The sequence below is a fragment of the Mobula birostris genome, chromosome 1, assembly GCF_030028105.1.
Source record: "Mobula birostris isolate sMobBir1 chromosome 1, sMobBir1.hap1, whole genome shotgun sequence".
NCBI classification, from domain to species: domain Eukaryota; kingdom Metazoa; phylum Chordata; class Chondrichthyes; order Myliobatiformes; family Myliobatidae; genus Mobula; species Mobula birostris.
The window spans coordinates 133,242,733-133,263,445 of record NC_092370.1 but is presented as its reverse complement, the minus strand read 5'-3'; the positions used below and the strand labels follow the sequence as shown (position 1 = coordinate 133,263,445).

General features: G+C 42.0%; 1 protein-coding gene across 5 annotated transcripts in view; it reads left to right on the top strand.

Moving 5' to 3' along the window:
- The window catches only part of rttn (rotatin), a 255,727-nt gene that overhangs the window by 220,199 nt on the left and 14,815 nt on the right, over window positions 1-20,713 (top strand). For 3 of the 5 annotated variants that reach the window (XM_072262520.1, XM_072262502.1, XM_072262530.1), the window contains 5 exons: window positions 4,342-4,447; window positions 11,621-11,718; window positions 13,366-13,443; window positions 13,579-13,705; window positions 14,114-14,337. In XM_072262520.1, the coding sequence (XP_072118621.1) occupies window positions 4,342-4,447; window positions 11,621-11,718; window positions 13,366-13,443; window positions 13,579-13,705; window positions 14,114-14,337 (633 nt within the window). Of the gene's footprint in view, window positions 1-4,341; window positions 4,448-11,620; window positions 11,719-13,365; window positions 13,444-13,578; window positions 13,706-14,113; window positions 14,338-18,505; window positions 18,700-20,713 lie in introns of those variants that run through there. The other 2 variants (XM_072262540.1, XM_072262511.1) reach the window with 2 other exon arrangements.

Here is a 20,713-nt window from a genome sequence, read left to right as displayed (position 1 = left end):
CTCACAGTCTGGGGTCTTGGCCAAGTGGAAACCACCTCGATCTTAGCTGGGTCTGTAGCTACCCCATAATGTGAGACTATGTGCCCAACGTAGCTAACAGACTTTTGGCAGAACTGGCACTTGTCCAGGGAAAGTTTTAACTCTTCAGCTTTCAGGCGGCCCAGCACCTTCAGCAGCCCCGCTTCATGTTCTTCCAAGGTGGATCCAAATACTATGAGGTCATTCAGATACACAACCACCTCAAGCAAGTTCATATCCCCCACAATCTTTTCCATGACCCGCTGGAAGGTTGCAGGAGCTCCCAAGATGCCCTGGTGCATCCTTTCGAACTGGAAAAATCCAAGTGGACATATAAATGCCATTTTCTCTTTGTCAGCCTCACTCGTGGGGATCTGGTAATATCCATTCCTCAAGTCCAGCACACTGAACCACCGCACCACTCAGGCAGGCCAACGTGTCTTCAATCCTTGGGACAGTATACTGGTCAGTGATGGTGCACCTGTTCAGAGTCCTATAGTCCACATACATCTGTACCTTCCCATTCTTCTTTCGGGCCACTACTACTGGGGACGCATAGGGGCTTCAGGACTCGGTGATGATCCCAGCTTCCTTCAACTTACACAAATGCTGCCGAACGTCCTCCGCCTCTGCAGGGGCCAGTTGCTGCGACCTTTCTCAGAACGGGGTGTCCTTAGTCACCTAGATATTGTGATGTGTGCTCTTGGAACAACCCACATCAAACTCATCAGTGGAAAAGACACCTTCCAGCTTCAACATCTTCTCTACCAGCCTCCTCTTCCAACCCGCAGGAACCGGGGAGTCCCTGAAGTTGAATGACTCAGCGGTCAACTTTCCCCACTTTTCCAATAGTTTCTCCCCGGCATGTCTCACAGGGGCACTAGATATTACTGCCACCAGGAACAAATGCGCCAGGGGCATCCTCTGCTTGAAGGTGACCCTCCCTCTTCGCAGTGTTCCGGACAATCACTGCCAACCTGCGTTCTAGTACAACCGTGGGCTTCTGCAATTCAGGTGTCACTAGTACCCCAGAAGGAAATCCCGACTTCCCCTCGTGGTCTTCCAGAGCGTCTACTAAGAGGCTTTGCCCTCAGGCACTCCGGGAAATTTAGGGGTCCCCATCACTCTCACTACTTCTCCGGGCCTTACCACCATTGGCTTCGACTGGGTGAACCACACAGTCCCGTGTTTAAATTCGGTATCTGGCCCAATGCTGCCACACACTTCCTCAAAAGCAGCTCAAAACCCCGGGTGCACAGAGAATGTTCCCAGAAAGCTCTCACCCGCCTTCTCCTTACAGGCCCCCATGAGCCTCTTAACAAAAGGGGTGTTGGTCCCCACCAGAACCGAAATGCTGCCCGTCTCAACGGGGTCCGGACAAACCAGCACCAATGTATCAAGGACCTTTGACACTCCCACTTCGGCCTCCGGGAATTCCAACTTCACTGACAAATAACCATCATATGGATAATCACTAGCACTAAGTCCCCAGATCTCCAGTGCCCTGAATGCTGTCAATGGTAAATGCTTCAGATACTGGTTGTAAAACGAACAGTATAACAACGTGACCTGTGACCCGGTGTTGAGTATGGCTTTAGCATAAATACCCTCTCTTCATAGCGACACACTGGAGGAGCATGAATCCACTAAGTCTTCAGGAATTGGGCCTTTCGCTTTCAGAGGTTCCTTGGTACATTGCTGGGAACGTGTTCCCCCAGAGACACCAGGCCATTCCCATACTTGGTCTCCTCTAAGTTTTTCCAACGACTCTCTCTGCTGAGGTACCCAGGGGCTCCCTCTCCTTCTGGCGTGACACCTGCTGCCAGCAGCCCTCCGCATTGTTCATCCCCTCAGGGGATCCCCCCCCCCCCGCCATTGGCTCCATCATATGGGGGGGGGGTCACACCCACTGATAACAACCGACATATCTCCGTTCTCAACTCTGCCACAATCTCCTCTACCGCTCCCCAGGGTAGGCTATCTGTGGTCACTTCACCGCAGGGAACCACTACTGAGGACTGTACCCTGCTGACAGAGGCCTCCTGCGCCTCCGCCGCGTTCTCCTTTTCCCGTACCTCTCTGATCAGCTCAACAAAAGATGGAGGGGGGCGCATCTAACGAGACTGTCGGAGACCCCACGCAATCAGGTCCTGGGACTGGGCGCCCCTGGCTGTCTGGTCCATTCTTAACTGATCCACCTCAGCCGCCTGAATGACCCCTCTGCTCCGCAATCAATTTAGCTGCCTCTCCAGCTGAAAAATAAAAGCAGAAAGCTTCTCCCTCTTTTCCTGACACATGTTTTGAAACCCCACCAGGAGCTCCATTAGGCTTCCAGTCGGACCAAAAGCATTGTCCTGTGCTTGCAGATAATTGACAGCTGTCACTACGGGAGATTTCAACCTGACAGCTCTCACAACGTCAGCAGCCCGCCCACTCAAACTTTCAACCAATCTGTGTCGCTTTTCATCATCAGAGCACTGCCACTCATCTAACAACGGAGAGGTCTGCTCCGCCCAAGTCTCATACTCCTCCTCCCCTTTAGGGGTGGGTGTTATTCCAGAGAATAGGCGGAGCCTGCCATAGCTGGGACTTTGAATCTGATTTTTCCATTTATTCACCAGAGAAGTAAGGGCAGATACTAACTCAGAATTCTCACTCTTCACCGGTAGATGTGGACTAATTAAACATTCCAAATCCGACCATTCTTTCCCCTCACTCCTCAGAAATGAGAGAACCCTGTCTTTGAAATCTCAGTCCCCAGCTACCGCCACTTCAGCGCTGGTCTGCATTAAAACGAGAGCTGCGCCAGCCATTTTATCAAACCTCCGCTCACAATTGCAACTTTAACATTTCTTAACAATGGAATTAACAATTCATCGGGAGTACAAATATCTGCCCCACTGGTTCATTGTTCAGGGTAATCACACAGCATCAAATGGAACCAATCCCAAACGTGGCCCCCACAATTGTAACTCTCATTTCGGCTAGCGACTTAATATAGGGGGTGATAATCCCCGGCCCAGCCAAACTTAAGAAATCTTGTTTGGATGGATGCTGCACGATGTGTTCCCTTTTCCAAATCAGTACCCCGAAATAACAAACAGTACACAATATGTGATTAAACGATTAAGCTTTATAATTCTTACTTGGACTATATGGTTAGTAAAGAAACAAAAAAAAAAGGGTCCAGTCTTATTAAGCAGTCTGTTGTGCAAAGTTGGAGCTCACTGATCAGTAGATTGTTCACCATTGACCTCCAATCGTCGCTACCCTTCGGACCCTCGCTCCAAGTCCACCCCATCCGGCTGTCTACCAATTCTCTCCATTCGCGGCTTCTTTCCTCATCTCTCCCTGGCAAAAGCCTGCGAAAAATCTCCTTCCAAATTCACAAGACAAAGCAACAAAATCCTGATTGGCTAACATGCATACCATAGTCCTGTTATCTCCAGCCATAACCCAAATATTGCTGCTACAGAGAAACCGCTACCTCAGCAGTGAACATTACAGAGAAGCCATTTCATTAGCCTTAGCAGTGAAACATTGCAGAGAAGCCGTTACATTAGCAGTGAATCCTAACAACGCATTACATTTAGATGCACAATATTGATGAAGTGACATGAACATTGATTGCTCCAATTTCCAGTAACTTCTCTCCTCCACGTCCCACTTCTCTCTTATTCCATTTCCCCATTCTGGCTCCCCTTTTGCCCATTCTCCTCACCTGCCTATCACCTTACTATAGTGCCCCTCCTCCTTCCCATTCTCCCATGATCCAAACTCCTCTCCTATCAAATTCCTTCTTCAACTCTTCACTTCCTTCACCTGTCACCTCCCAGTTTCACATTTCATCTCCCTCCTCCACCCAGCTACTTTTCCCCTCACCTCGCTTCACCTATCTCCTTGCAGCTTGTTCTCCTTCCCCCCAACCAGGTGCTTATTCTGGCTTCTTCCTCCTTCCTTTCTAGACCAGATGAAGGGGCTTGACTCAAAATATTGACTCTCCATTGTTCTCTCCACAGATGCTGCCTAACCTGCGGCATTTTGTTTCTCCAAAATTTTGTGTGTTGCTCTGGTTTTCCAGCATCTGCTAGAATCTCTTGTGTTCACAATGTTAAAGAAACATTGCCCTGTGTATGAACAACTTGACCACAGTCTTTTTTTTTTGTGGAATCAGTTATTCACAATCAATATTGCAGAACTTGAAATAGTGTAATTTGAAAACCAAGGTAAAGGAAAAATGTAAACATTTTATTTCAGTGTTTTGTATATAAAATTATTTTCAGTTACTTGTTATTGATCTTGATGTGGTGTTTTCTTTTGTAGAGCTACGAGGGTAAATCATCTGAAGATACTCAGAGGAAAGTTGCTGCAGGTGCTCTCACCACATTACTTCCTGTGAGTGCCTGTGCACAGAAACACGCCTTGCAGGGTGAGTGATACAAGTATTAGAGTGCCCTTGTAAAATCAGCTCTGTCTAACATGAAGTTATCAGAAAAGTAAGCTATAGGCTCAGTGGCCACTTTATTAAGCCACCTGTACACCTGCTCATTAATGCAGCCAATCATGTGGCAGCAACTCAATGCATAAAAGCATGCTGGTATGGTCAAGAGATTCAGTTGTTGTTCAGACCAAACATCAGATTGGGGAATAAATGTGATCTAAGTGATCTTGTCCGTGGAATGATTGTTGCTGCCAGACAGAGTGGTTTGAATATCTCAAAAACTCCTGGGATTTTCACACACAACAGTTCTTAGAGATTACAGAGAATGGTGCAAAAACAAAAAAAAACATCCAGTGAGCGGCAGTTCTGTTGACAAATGCACCTTGTTAATGAGAGAGGTCACAGGAGAATGGTCAGACTGGTTCAAGCTGACAGGAAGGTGACAGTAAGTCAAGTAACCTCATTTACAACAGTAGTGTGTAGAAGAGCATTTCTGAATGCACAACGTCAAACCTTAAAGTGGATGGGCTGTAGCAGCAGAAGATCATGAACATTCCCTCGTGGCTGCTTTATTAGATATTTGAGTTATCTAATAAACTGGCCACTGAGTATAAATTTTATTATGTTTGATTAAACATATTACATTATTACAATTTTGATGTCTTTAATGGAGTAAACTTGAATAATCAAACAAAATTGGATACCTTCTATCTTAAGCAAATATTGAAATTAGCAATTAAAGATTAAGTTTATTTGACACATGAACATCAAAGCATACTGTGAAATTTATCGTTGCATCAACATAGCCAACGTAACAAACACCTCCTACAGCCTGCAAGTGTTACCATGTGTCCAGTGGTAACGTAGAATAAGTGTTGCATTAGCTTGGTAAGGAGGCAGGTTTGGAGAAACATTTTAAGGTGGAAAAATAGGGGGAGTGTTTAGTAAGAGCTAGTTATGTTAAGATACTGCCACCGAAGTTGGAACAATGAAGAAAGGGGAAAGAGCAAGGTTAGAATTGGAGCCATTTAGAAATTTTAAAATTTGTAGAGGTGAAGAAAGACAGCAAAAGTAAGATCTTGAAGCATTAAAGATTAAGAAAGGAACCTTACTCTGGAGTTTTGTCAGAGTCTGAGTCGATCAACAGGAATGGGGGAAGATCCGATGTAATATGTGAACTCAAGGACGTATTCACCTAAATATTTTGATGATTGGTGATTGTTCAAATGACAGCATGCCATACACTGTTTGATTTTTGACCCATTGATGCAAACTTCATTTGCACCTGAGGTCCAAAGCCTCATACAATGATAGAGCATGGTAAAAGGACTTTGCACCAATCTTTTTTGGAAATGTGCCACTGAAGTTATGCTTGGTGGAGATGGGGCGGGGGGGGGGCGGGTTTAGAGTAAGGAAATTAAGGATTTGTGATCATGGGACCAACTGAGACTTCTTTTCAAATTGATGAGAGGCTGGATATGTGGAAGAAGATTCATGGATTAGCCAAATGGCCAGAGAGAAGGTAAGTGAAAGATGCTGATCAGTTACTGGGTTTGGATGAGTATGAAATGTGATGTCCAGTAAGTGGAAGGGAAGATGCAGATTGGGTCTTTCATTATGAACTTTGAGGAACAAGATGTTGTGGGCCCTAATTAACTAAAATTGTGATTATGAATTTCAGATTTGGAGTTCAAGACTGATGGAGAAGACAAGATAAATTAAAGATTAGTTTTATTTGTCACATTTACATTGAAGCATACAGTGAAATGCATCATTTGTGTGAAATCAAATCAGTAAAGATTGTGTTGGACAGCCCATGAGTGCTGCCATTCTTCTGGCACCCCTCAGCTCCCTAGCCCTGATCCGTACGTCTTTGGAATGTGCGAGGAAATTGGAACACCCTGAGGAAACACATGTGGTCATGGGACAAATTAACAAATTCAGATAGTGGCAGGAATCAACACCAGTCTTGTAGCCAGTTCTGTAAAGGATTGCAGGAACCATGACATTACCATGCCACCCCATTAGCTCCCACGCCACCCCAATAAATGCGGCAGAAATAGTTGAGTGAGTGCTCCCAAATGTCACAGGTGTTCAGTAGGCAAACTTCACAGAGTATTTCCTGGTAAGTGGTTGCATGTTCAATCTCCACTGCTGGGCTGCATGAGGTATCCAAATCCAATGTGTAATCAGAAACTTCTTGCAAAGTTTGGTGCTTTCACATTTACATGCCCAGCTTCACTCCAGTTATAGAGGGGAATGCTAATAGTTCCACAGGGAGCTCTCATACTTAAAAGGCTCGCTGTGGTAATCAAGTTCCTTCCTGAGTTCATTCCTCCCCAGCTCTGACTATTACTATCATCAAGCTTTCCAGGAGTTATCTCTTACTTCATCCAACTTGCACTTATTCCTTCCTTGTTCACCACACCTTTGGCTATCCATGTCTGTGCTCTGTAACTTCCCCTCTTAACACATAGCTTACTTTTCCTTCTGCTTTCAATTTGTCCTTTGAAACTCTTTAACCATGTTACCATCATTACTTGTCCTCAATGTATTCATGTTTTTCAGTGCCCATTTTCTGTCTAATCACACCTTCCAATCAGTTTTCTCTTAAGTGCGAGATGTGATTATTTTGTATTCTTAGTCACAATCACATGAATTAGTTGTCATGTGATATCCATAATTAGAATTTAAAAGCAACGTCTGCTGGAGGAACTCAGCTGGTGAACGGCATCAGTGGGAGGAAAGGAATGGTTGACATTTCCGACAGGTTATTTGTTTCTTCAGTTTCCAGCATCTGCAGTCTCATGTATATTCATTAGAATTTATAACGTTAAAAAGAGTTCATAGAACATAGATCTGAAAGCATAGAACATTGCAGGAAAGTACAGGCCCTTCGGCCCATGATGTTATACTAGCCTTTTGACCTACTCTAAGATCAATCTAACTCTTCCTCCCTTCATTTTTCTATCACCCATGTGCCTATCTAAGAGTTGCTTAAATATATCTGTCTCTGCCACCACCCCTGGCACACACCCACCACACTGTGTGTAAAAATAAATAAATAAAATCATCTACCTCTGACAATCCCCCTATACTGTCCTTCAATCTCCTTAAAGTTACTCCCTCTTGTATTAGCCATTTCTGCCTTGGAAAAAAGTCTCTGACAATCCACTTTATCTACAGTATGCCTCTTATCATTTTGAACACCTCTTTCAAGTCACCTCTTATCCTCCTCCTCCTCTTCTCCAAATAGAAAAGCCCTAGCTTACTCAACCTATCCTCATAAGACATGCCCTCTAGTCCAAGCAGCATCCTGATAAATCTCCTCTGCACCCTTTAAAGCTTTCACATCCCTGATAATGAGGCAATCACAACTGAACACAGTATTCCAAGTAATGCACACAGAATGCTGGAGGAACACAGCAGCTTAGGCAGTATCTAAGGAAAAGAGTAAACAGTCGCTGTTTCTATAAGACCATAAGATGTAGGTGCAGAGTTAGGCTTTGGAGTCCACTCTGCATTTCATCATGGCTGATCTAATTTTCCTTTCTGCCCCAATTTCCTGCCTTCATCCCATATTCCTACGTGCCCTGATCAATCAAAAATCTATCAACCTCTGCCTTAAATATATGTAAAAACTTGGCCTCCACAGCTGCCTGTGGCAAAGAGTTCCACAGATTCACCACTCCCTGGCTGAAGAAATTCCTCCTCATCTCCATTCTAAAAGGACGCCCCTCTATTCTGAGGCTATGTCCTCTGGTCTTATATTGTCCCACCATAGAAAACATCCTCTCCACATCCACTCTATCTAGACCTTTCACCATTCAATAGGTTTCAATAAGGTCACCCCTCATTCTTCTGAATTCCAGCGAATACAGGCCTGGAGCCATCAAATGCTCTTCATTTCACAAGCCATTCAATCATGGAATCATTTTCGTGAATCTCCTTTGAACTCTCTCCAGTTTTGGCAAATCCTTTCTAAGATAAGGGGCCCAAAATTTTTCATATTCCTCCAAGCAAGGCCTCACCAATGCAAAAGTCTCAACATTATATCCTTTCTGTTATATTCTAGTCCACTTGAAATGAATGCTAACATTACATTTGCCTTCCTCACCACAGACTCAACCTGTAAATTAACCTTTAGGAAATCCTGCACAAGGACTCTTAAGACCCTATGTGCCTCAGTGTTTTTGTATTTTCTCTCCATTCAGAAAATAGTCAAGCCTTTCATTTCTTCTACCAAAGTGCATAACCATTCCCTTCCTGACTCTGCATTCCATCTGCCATTACTTTGCCCAATCTCCTAATCTGTCTGTTCTTCTGTAGCCTCTCTACTTCCTCAAAACTACCTGCCCCTCCACCTATCTTCATATTGTCTGCAAATCTTGCAACAAAGCTATCAATTCCATCATCCAAATAATTGACATGTAACGTAAAAAGAATTGGTCCTAACACAGACCCATATGGAACACCACTAGTCACCGCAGTCAGCTAGAAGACACCCTTTATTCCCACTTTTTGCCTTCTGCCAATCAGCCACTGCTTTTTCCATGCTAGAATCTTTCCTGCATTATCAGGGGCTCATAGCTTTTTAAGCAGCCTCATGTGTGGCACCTTGTCAAAGGCCTTCTGAAAATCCAAGTACACAACATCAACCGATTTTCCATTGTCTATCCAGTGAAGGGTTTCAGACTGAGACCCTTCATCAGTACTTTATTTCAAGAGTGATGGAACTAGGGTTTTATAGAACTGCAATGTTGCCTTGTGGCTTTTGAACTCCATCTTCTGAGTAATGAAAGCTAACACACTATACACATTGTTAACTTGTGTGGCAATTTTGAGGGATCTACGAATGTGGGCCCCAAGATGCCTCGGTTTTTCCACTCTGCCAAGGATCCTGCCATTACCCCAAACTTTGCCTTAAAATTTGACTTTCTAAATTGTATCACTGCACATTTTTTCTGTTTCATGCAGTCACATTTGCAGTATTATACTGAGTTTATGATTTCATCTCTAGTTTTCTTAATTCTGTAATAGCTCACTTCTTTCACATCTCACCAATATTAAAATGTGATTCTGTCTGAGTTAATTTTGTTCTTCTTGTGAATACATTGGTTGTATTGTAAGATCATCTGACCATTTAGTCATTGTCTAGTCAGATATGTCATTTGTTCGAAGTGAGGATTCTGAAAAGTTACTGCATTAACCACTCCGAGCTATTCAAACAACCATATTTAAATTCCTTTCACTAAAAATTGTTTTCCATTTTACAGAATAGTGATGTGACAGTAAACTGTTGAATTTGATGCTCCCAGTAGAGCTATCATGTGGGCTTGGGTAAATATTTAATTGAAGTTTACTTTCAAGGTTAATTCAAATCAGAGAATTGTTCTGTCTTCTCTTCTGTGGAGCATATAATTTGCATCGGGCAAATATTTTGACACTTGTTCTTTCTTGTGATCCAAGAACTCCAGGGCAACGAGCTGATGAGCATCCCTACTATGTTAAATAAATCTGCGTTCCACCATCTTGCAGAGAATTGGCCCAGGAGCGAGTGAATGATATGTTTCCTCAACCAGAGCACTGTTAAGATACCAATCATTGCAACTCTAAGGCTGCCATATAGAACAACATTTGAGCATTTACTCATACTTGTGTAGATGCAGTTGCCAATCACAAACTGACTTCAGTTTGTTCAGATCTATTGTTTATAGGTCTTACAGTGAACCTGCCTATTTTAATGTTGCCCAAAGAATGTTTCAGGACACAGAATGAAGATCAATGTTTCTTTGATGACATACACTCAGTTGCTACTTTAGGTTCCCCTGTACCTAATAAAGTGGACATTGAGTGTATGTTCGTGGTCTTCTGCTGCTGTAGCCGGTCCACCTCAAGGTTTAATGTGCTGTGCCTTCAGAGATGCTTTTCTGTACACCACTGTTGTAACGTGTGATTATTTGGGTTACTGTCAATTTCCTGTCAGCTTGAACCAGTCTGGCCATTCTCCTCTGACCTGTCACATTAACAAAGCATTTTCACCCACAGAATTGCCACACTCTCAATTGTTTTTAATTTGTTTTACGCACCATTCTCTGTAAACTCTTGTGTGTGAAAATGCCAGGAAATCAGTTGCTTTTGAGATATTCAAATCACCCTGTCTAGGATTATCAATCATTCCACAGTCAAAGTTACTTAGATCACATTTCTTCCCTATTCTGGTGTTTTGTCTGAACAACAACTGAACCTTTTGACTATGTCTGCATGCTTTTCTGCTTTGAGCTGCTGTCACATGGTTGACTGATTTGATAGTTGCGTTAACGAGCAAGTGTACCTAATAAAGTAGTCAGTGAGTGTATATTCCTCACATAACTTTAGACCACAAAGGTATCCCAACTGGGCCAACAACCTCAAACTGTATTTACAAGCTTCTGGTGCAGTGAATTGTTGCAGACTGATGAGAAGATTCATATTTTCAGACCCATGCCATGAGCTGAAAAATAGTTCAAGTATTTACTTTTTGTATTTTACCAACGCACAGCAAGATTTATGCAAAATTAGGTATGGATTCATAAGCTCAACTGTGGTTATACTTAGTAGAACCACAGATGAACGCATTCTTCCTATTAATAATTTTCATTTCAGTGGTGCAGTTAAAACAACTGATGTAGAAAATGAAAAAGTTACCACATATCCTGTGGATAGGAAGATTTATTCCTTGGGTTGGTTAAGGTATACCATTCAAGCAGAGTGGATGGAGCTTTCACACCACTAGTACTGATTCTGAATGGTATTATTATGCCACATTAACACCATGAGCTAATATATCTACCCTTATCCCCTCTAAAGTGAAATATATTTGGGAATTAATATAAGCATTCTTTTAACTTATAAATATTTGACTCAAAAATGCATATTTTTCCACAAATCTGTTCTCATAATACATATACGCAAAATTCTAGACATTTTTCATTGTAATTTATAAGCAATATTGGAAATAGGGTTGAAATAATTTTTGCAGATTTGATGAATAATTTTGAAAACTCAGTTTCAATCTCTCATTTTACATGAAAACAAAATCTCTTTATACAATTGAGATAAAGTGAGTGTGAACAAACTGCTTCTAATCTGGATGTGATTCTGCAATCCTTCCTTGTTTAGCTGGCCTTATTGACAGCTGTATAGAACAGATGAAGCAAACCTATGTACAATTCAACTTGGATTCATTGAGACCCGGAAAAGTGATACAAAGGAGAAAGGTAAGTGAGGAAACAAAAATTCAATCAGCAAACCCAAAATGTTGGAGAAACAAAATATTAGATGACATCAGGATGGTCTTGTTGATTCCTTTTCAGAGATGCTGCCTGACCTGCTGTGTTCCTCCAGCACTTTGCTTGTGTTATTCTGGATTTCAAGTATTTGCAGAATCTCTTCTATTTAGTCAACAAATTAATTTTTGTTCTATTTTCTTCAGACACAAAGATTTTCCATGTAACATAATTACTTTGATAATTTTTTTGAAATACTCCTACTGATGTTTTGGCACGGCCTTATTCCTTCAGTTTGGTTTTGATTCACAATGTGATGATTATTATTGAGGAGATCATTTATGTGCTGAAATGTAGAACACCAGTATTGTTAGTACCCAGCTGACTCCATACAGGCATCGTTTAATTCACTTCTATGTCGAAATAAAATTCAGTTTTGAAAATTGATGAACTACATTTTTTAAGTCATGAGTAATGTTGTTTGCATGGCTTTTTTCTCCCCTTCCCACCTCACTGCAAAGCAACAGTTTCCGTGCATGTCCGTCAACCCAGGTTCAGCCCTGATCTCTGGTGCTGTCCATCTGTTGTTTGCACGTACTGCTGCCCCATAGGTTTTCCTCTGATGTTTCGGATTATCTCTCCGCACATCCCAAAGACACGCAGGTTTCTACATTATTTGGCCATTGTAAATTGTTCCTAGTGTGTAGAAGAGTAGTGAAATTTGTTGGGGATGAGAGCACATTGATGGGACTGAAACCTGTCCCTCAATGTTGCAAAAACAAAGGAGCTGGTTGTGGATTGCAGGAGGAATGGAGATGGGCTAACCCCTATTGATAACAATGGATCTGTGGTTGAGAGGGTAAATAGCTTCCAGTTCCTTGGCATCCACATCACCGAGAACCTTGCGTCGTCTGTGCGCACCAGCTGTGTGGTGAAAAAGGCACAACAGCGCCTCTTTCACCTCAGACGATCGAGGAAGTTTGGTATGGACCCCCAAATCCTAAGAACTTTCTACAGAGGCACAACTGAGAGCATACTGACTGGCTGCAGCACTGCCTGTTTATAGGAACTGTACCTCCCTTAATCACAGACTCTGCGGAGAGTGGTGCGGACAGCCCAGCGCATCTGTAGTTGTGAACTTCCCATGATTCAGAACATTTACTAGGTGTGTAAAAAGGGCCGGTAGGATCACTGGAGATTCAAGCCATCCCATTCACAATCTATTCCAGCTGCTACCATCTGGGAAGCGGTACCGCAGCATAAAAACCAGGACCAACAGGCTCCGGGACAGCTTCTTCCACCAGGCCATCAGACTGATGAACTCATACTGATTTGAGTGTACTCTATATTGCATTAACTGTTCTATTTACAAACGTTTGTATTATAAATTACTATGATTGCACATTTAGATGGCGACGCAACGTAAAGATTTTTACTCCTCATGTATGTGAAGAATGTAAGAAATAGGTTACAGAGGAAAGTTACCAGGGAATGGATTTGCCTTAATAAACAACCTAAGCTCAGTACGTTGAAATGGAAGCCCTCCATATTATAAGGAAATATGGAAATTTGTCTGTGACTGTTAGAATTTCTCAAGAAGTATTGATATGGATTGTTAATATGTTTCTGATGCCACAGGATGACCCTCTGACCAGAGAACTGAAAGCAGTAATGCAGTTGCTGAGGAATTGTCTACACCACAATATCGAATGCAAAGTAAGTCTGCTACCAAGTCAAACTAATCTGTGATGTTCTGAATTATTACCTGAACAATCTCTAAACTTTTCTGTTGGCCCTCCACTGCAATTCCACCCATCTCTCTACTTCTGTACCCTAACCCCATCTCTACAGGTTGCAGCATCCGATGCTCATCTTGTCAGTGCTGTCCATTCACTTTGGCCCTGGCTTCTAATGGATGATGTGCTGATGTTGGAAGCTCTGAAGCTGCTCTGTGTCTACACTGCTAACCTTCCAGCACGTAAGTAGAGCCTAGACTCTGTTACTGGAGTTAGTTGCAATGTGTGAAGGCCTGATACGATTAATTCAGTAAAAGTTGTTTTGAATGTCAAGAAACTAGGAAAACACCTCTACTTTTTGAGGAGGCTGAAGAGAGCTAGTCTATGCACACCAATTCTCTTGACCTTCTACAGATATGCAGTGGGCAGCATCCAAACATGCTGCACCGTTGTGTGGTACAGAAACTGAATTGCAGTGAATACAGGGCTCAGTGCGTTAGAGGGCTCTGCAATGCATAGTTAAAACTGGCCAATACATCACCAGCACCAGCCTACCCACAATCAAGGACATATTTACAAAAAGGTGCCAGCAATATCGTGAAGGATCCCATCCACGATAGTTATGGACTGTTTGTCCTATTCTCACGCAGCATCCACGCCTGGACCAGTAGACTCAAAAGCAGTTACTCACATGGATAAAGCAGCGGCTGATTGGCAAAGTGTGAGAATAAAGGGAGCCTTTTCTGATTGGCTGCTGGTCAGTTGTGGTGTTCCACGGGCGTTGGTGTTGGGACTGCTTCTTTTTACATTATATGTCAATGATTTAAATGATGGAATTGATGGCTTCGTGGCAAAAGTTGTGGATGATATTAAGGTAAGTGGAGGAGCGACAGGGAAGTGGGGAGGCTGCAGAATGACTTGGAGCGTTTAGGAGAATGGGCAAAGACGTGGGAGATGGAATATAGTGTCAGGAAGTGTACGGTCATGCACTTTGATAGAAGGAATAAGAAGCATAGATTATTTTCTAAACAGGGAGAAATTTCAAAAATCTGAGACGCTAAGGGACTTGAGAATCCTTGTGCAGAATTCCATAAAGATAAGCCGGTGGTGAGGAAGGCAAATGAAATGTTAGCACTCATTTTGAGAGGACTAGAATATAAAAACAAGGATGTAATGCTGAGGCTTTATAAAGCACTAGTGAGGCCTCACTTGAATTTTTGTGAGCAGTTTTAGGCCCCTTATCTACGAAAGATGTGCCGACATTGCAGAGGGTTCAAAGGGGGTTCACAAAAATGATTCCATGAATGAAAGGCTTATATGAGGATTGTTTGATGGCTCTAGACCTATATAGAATTTAGAAGAACGATGGGGATCTTATTGAAACCTATCAAATGTTGAAAGGCCTAGATAGAGTGGATATAGAGAGGATGTTTCCTGTAGTGGAGAAGTCTAGACCTCGAGGGCACAACCACAGAGTAGAGGAATGGTCCATTTAGAGCGGATGGCTTTGGAGGCCAGGTCATTGTGTGTATATAAGGTGGCGGTTGATAGATTCTAGATAAGTCAGAGTGTGAAAGGTTGTGGAGTGAAGGCACGAGAATGGGGTTGAGAGAGAAATGGATCAGCCGTGATAAAATGACAGAGCAGACTTGATGGGCTGAATGGCCTAATTCTGCTCCTATGTCTTATGGTCTGTGATATTCTAGTGCAGTTAACTGTGTATCTATCTGACAATAACAAAATGGCCATTCTGTATATATCCTGTACACAAGAAGCCAGGTAAACACGGTAGAGTAGTGGTTAGCACAACTGCTTTACAGCGCCTGCGATCACCGATGAGAGTTCAATTTCCACCGCTGGCTTTAAGGAATTTGTACGTTCTCCCCGTGACTGTGCAGGATTCACCTGGATGCTCTGGTTTCATCCCACATTCAGAAGATGTACGCTTAGAGTGAGTGAATTGTGCTCATGTTATGTTGGCACCTGAACTGTGGCAGCACTTGTGGATTGCCCAGCACCATCCTTTGGTGCAAAATGAAGGATTTCATTGTATGTTTCAATGTACATGTGAGAAATCAAGCTAATCATTAACCTTTAGATACAGCCTTTCTTGTCAATCTAAACTTCATCAACATAGCGATGAAAAAGGGCATTAGTGGTACCAACAAGTAGCATTTCCCAGTAACCAACTCATCAAAGCCTAATCCAAGTCTTACCAGGTTTATATGGCTCCAGATCTTAAAACAACCACACTTAGAAACTAGCTGAATTCCAAGAGTGCAGCAGAATTTGGCTGTGGAAGCCATCAAGGAATCCTAATAAAATACATTCAACTATTAATTATAAACATGTAAATTCTGCAGATGCTGAAAATCCAGAGTAACACGCACAAAATGCTGGAGAAACTCAGCAGGTCAGGCAGCATCTGTGGAGGGAATAAATGGTCTATGTTTTGGGCTGAGACCCTTTATCATATCACCTACATGTGGAACAATTCCTTGACAGCTGGTGTTAAAGAAAGATTTGATTAAAGATTAGCTTTGTTTGTCACATAAACTTTGATGTGTAACTTGCATCAAATCAAATCAGTGAGGTTTGTGCTGGGCAGCCTGCAAGTGTCCGGCACCAGCATAGCATGCCCACAACTCACCAATGTCAACCGAGCGTCTCTAGTTTGTGGGAAGAAACCCACACAGCCACAGGACGAATGCACAAGCTCCCGATAGACAGCAGCAGATATCGAACCCCGATCAATTTTGGTGCTAGTGCTGTAAAGCCTGGTGCCAACCACTACGCTACTGTGTCACCCATCGGGCTGGGCTTAAGGAATTGGGTTATATTACAGCTGAGATAAAATTGGGACTTATTGCTTTGAAGAACAAGTGTTAACTAATTTCAGTTAATTAACATGATGAAAGATTTGAAAGGGTTGAAGTGCAAAAGATATTTCTTATGGGAAGAGAATCCAGAACAAGTAGCCACAGTGTCAAAATTAAATCAGGAAGAGCCTTTTCCACATATAAAGTAATCCTGTACCTCAGAAGGCTCAGGATCATTTTCATTTGAAATATTAGAGGCAGGGGTCAACATGTTTTCATTAAGTTGAGGTAAAATGAAAATGGAAGCAACAGACAGATCTCAGTCATTTGTGGAACAAATTAGGAGCACTTCTGTTCCTGAATGTATCACTTCAGCTTTTTTCTCCATTTGACATTTTCAAACTACCTGCTGCTTTTGCAGCTGACAGAGTGAAAGTCTAATCCACTGAGGCTGACTTTTGTTTTCAGTAGCTTGCTACACTTTTTTTGTAAGTTAATTCATTTACCACAAGATTGTAATAATATAAATCTGTTGTAATGTATCTTATGAATGGGCATTATAGATAATAGGCTTGAATGTTCAGATAAAGAAAGTACCAATTGCAAGCCACTAGACTGCTCAAAAATATTCTGACAGATACCACTTATATTACCGAGGTATTCTACTTTCATACAAGTTTATGAACTTTTACCATGTCATCTAACAAACTTTTATCAATTCATGCTGGAGAGTGTACTGACTAGTTCAATCACAGCCTGGTGTGGAAACACCAAGGCCCTTGAACAGAAAGGCTTACAAAAAGTAGTGGATGCAGCTCAGTCCATCACAGGAAAGTCCATCCCTCCATTGAGTACATCTATAAGGAGCACTGTTGCAAGAAAATAGCATCCACCATCAAGGACCCACACCATCCAGGCCATGCTCTCTTCTTGCTGATGCCGTCAGGATCCTGAACCAGACTGGATAACTTCATTCACCCCAACACTGAATTGATTCCACAAACTATGGACTCTTCAATGTTTTGATATTATTGCTTATTTTTTTTTTAATTTGCGCAATTTTTTGTCTTTTGCACATTGGTTATTTGTCTATCTTTGTATTAATTGTGAATACCCCAAAGAAAATGAATTTCAAGTTAGTATATGATGACATATGTATACTTTAATAATAGATTTACCTTTAAACTTTGATTTACTTTAAACTTTGAAATGTAGTCAATGCTCTGGATTTTGCTACCAGGACGTTATTTTTGGGATTATGCGATGATAATGAGCATACTACACTCACATTTCTGTGCTTTAAGCAACTATTTTCCTCCTTGAATTTTTTAAACAAAGTTAACATAGAAACATAGAAAATAGGTGCAGGAGTAGGCCATTCGGCCCTTCGAGCCTGCACCGTCATTTATTATGATCATGGCTGATCATCCAACTCAGAACACCGCCCCAGCCTTCCCTCCATACCCCCTGACCCCCGTAGCCACAAGGGCCATATCTAACTCCCTCTTAAATATAGCCAATGAACTGGCCTCAACCGTTTCCTGTGACAGAGAATTTCACAGATTCACCACTCTCTGTGTGAAGAAGTTTTTCCTAATCTCGGTCCTAAAAGGCTTCCCCTCTATCCTCAAACTATGACCCCTCGTTCTGGACTTCCCCAACATCGGGAACAATCTTCCTGCATCTAGCCTGTCCAATCCCTTTAGGATCTTATACGTTTCAATCAGATCCCCCCTCAATCTTCTAAATTCCAACGAGTACAAGCCCAGTTCATCCAGTCTTTCTTCATATGAAAGTCCTGCCATCCCAGGAATCAATCTGGTGAACCTTCTCTGTACCCCCTCTATGGCAAGGATGTCTTTCCTCAGATTAGGGGACCAAGACTGCACACAATACTCCAGGTGTGGTCTCACCAAGGCCTTGTACAACTGCAGTAGTACCTCCCTGCTCCTGTACTCAAATCCTCTCGCTATAAATGCCAGCATACCATTCGCCTTTTTCACCGCCTGCTGTACCTGCATGCCCACTTTCAATGACTGATGTATAATGACACCCAGGTCACGTTGCACCTCCTTAAGACTGAGGAAGAATAATAACAAATAATAGAATATTCATTATCTAGTTCATGTTGGTTATAAAAAATACTTTGTTCATGTGTAACCATTTGAAATTGAAGCCTGAAACATTGGATCTTGCTCAGTGATCCAACTTGTCATTTTTCAGCATGTGTTTCCCTGTGTTGTGGAACTGGAGGACCAGTTTCATCTCAGAAAGGACTTGGCGGGAGCAGTCTCGTGCATATGATCATGAAGCAAGCCTTGCAAAAGACACATGACAGTAATATCATTCAACAAATAGCATTTGCTGTGCTCTCCAACTTGGTTATATCCCACGAATGTAAAGGCATTTTACAAAAGGTTAGTAAAAACTCCAGGATAATCAAGGGACAGCTTTGTTAACGTAAACACGAGGAATTCTGCAGATGCTGGAAATTCAAGCAACACACATCAAATTTGCTGGTGAACGTAGCAGGCCAGGCAGCATCTCTAGGAAGAGGTACAGTCGACGTTTTCGGCCGAGACCCTTCATCCTGACGAAGGGTTTCGGCCCGAAACATCGACTGTACCTCTTCCTAGAGATGCTGCCTGGCCTGCTGCGTTCACCTGCAAATTTGATGTGTGTTACAGCTTTGTTATATAAGTTTTAAAATACTCAATGCTCTTGGCATATATAACTCAGAAAAGTCCACAGGGATCTTAGAATGCCCAGCTAAAGTTCTGAATATAGTATTTAGACTGGGAGACTAGAAGAATTAGTTTTATTATCCCAGACATAGTATATCATGAAATTTGTTGTTTTAAGGCAGCAGTATAGTGCATTACATAAAAAATTATGATGTTACAGTAAGAAATATAGACAAATGAAATAAGCAGTGCAAAAAGAAAGCAAATAGTGAGATAATGGTCATGGTCCATTCAGAAATCTGATGGCAGAGGAGAAGAAGCTGTTCCAGAATCACCGAGTATGTGTCTTCAGGCTCCGGTACCTCCTCTCTGATGATAGTAATAAGAAGAAGACATGTCCTGGATGGTGAGGGTCCTTGATCATGAATGCTGCCTTCTTGAAGCAGCATCTTTTGAAGATGACTTCAATGGTGGGGAGGCTAATTTCCATGATGGAACTGGCTGACTTTGCAACTGTCTGCAGCTTTTTCCAATCCTGTGCATTGGCACTTCCATACCAGATGGTTATGTAACCAGTCAGAACCCTCTCCACAGTACATCGAGAGGAATTTTCTAGAGTCTTTGGTGACGTACCAAATCTCCTTAAACTGCTAATTAAACTGAAATATAGCTGCAGGCATGCCTTTTTTTTTTAATTGCATCAAAATGTTAGGTCTGGTAGAGATCTTGAGAGATGTTGACACATAGGAACATGAAACTGTTCATCCTTTCCTCTGCTGATCCCTCAGTGAGGACTAGTGTTCACTCAGTTTCCCCTTCCTGAAGTCCACAATCAATTTCTCAGTGAGTGCAAGGCTGTTTTTGCAACATCAGTCAACCAGCCGATCTGTCTCGCTCCTGCATGCCTTCTCGTCACCATGAATATATTCAACATAATACATTGTTCACAAAGAGAAAGGTAAAACAAGTGATTGGGCATTCTACAGATCCAGAATTAAAGATAGAATTAACAAACATTTGGAGTTGTCTAGTTTTGTGAAGGACAGTCTGTAAGGATGACTAGGACCTTTATCATGTCTGGCAGATTGTTTTTGTGAAGAATGGACAAGTAAAGGAAGTACAATGCAGATATTTGATCCAATCTCAGTATCCCAGAAGCCAAATTCATAGTTTAGAAGAAATCAACATTAATAGAAGTTTGGTTAACTAACGTAAAATTAATCTCCAGTTCTAGTGTTGCTCAAATTGAAGGAAGGTTGGAAAGGTTACAGAAAGGTTAATTCTATGGGTCACCATTCAGGCTAGTTTTCTGCATTTAGAAAGGTTAGGACTTTGGTATGAAGACTAATTGTCAATCATTCTGACAACATGAAAGCAATGTTTAGAAGCAGTAAAAGCAATTTAAAAATGTGCAAGAACATGGGTTAACTGGCAGAATGTGTCAACAGTTTGTTTAATTTTAGTTAGTATGAAGAAATCAGTTTTAAAACAAACCCCAGTGGAAGGGCACTGAAGGGTATGGAGCATTAGCAACATAATGTTTTAACGTCTTCTCTGAAAGTATAAATGTAATCAATACACAGAAAGGGCAAACAGCCTTGACTTTTATTGAATTGAGTATGGAGCACAAGAATAGAGAGAAATGACCAAATTGTTCTATTGTAGCCTTTGAAGTTCTTTCATGTCAAGAAAAGCATAATAAACACACGCAGTGGGTCAATGGACATTTTGTGTGAGACGAAACATA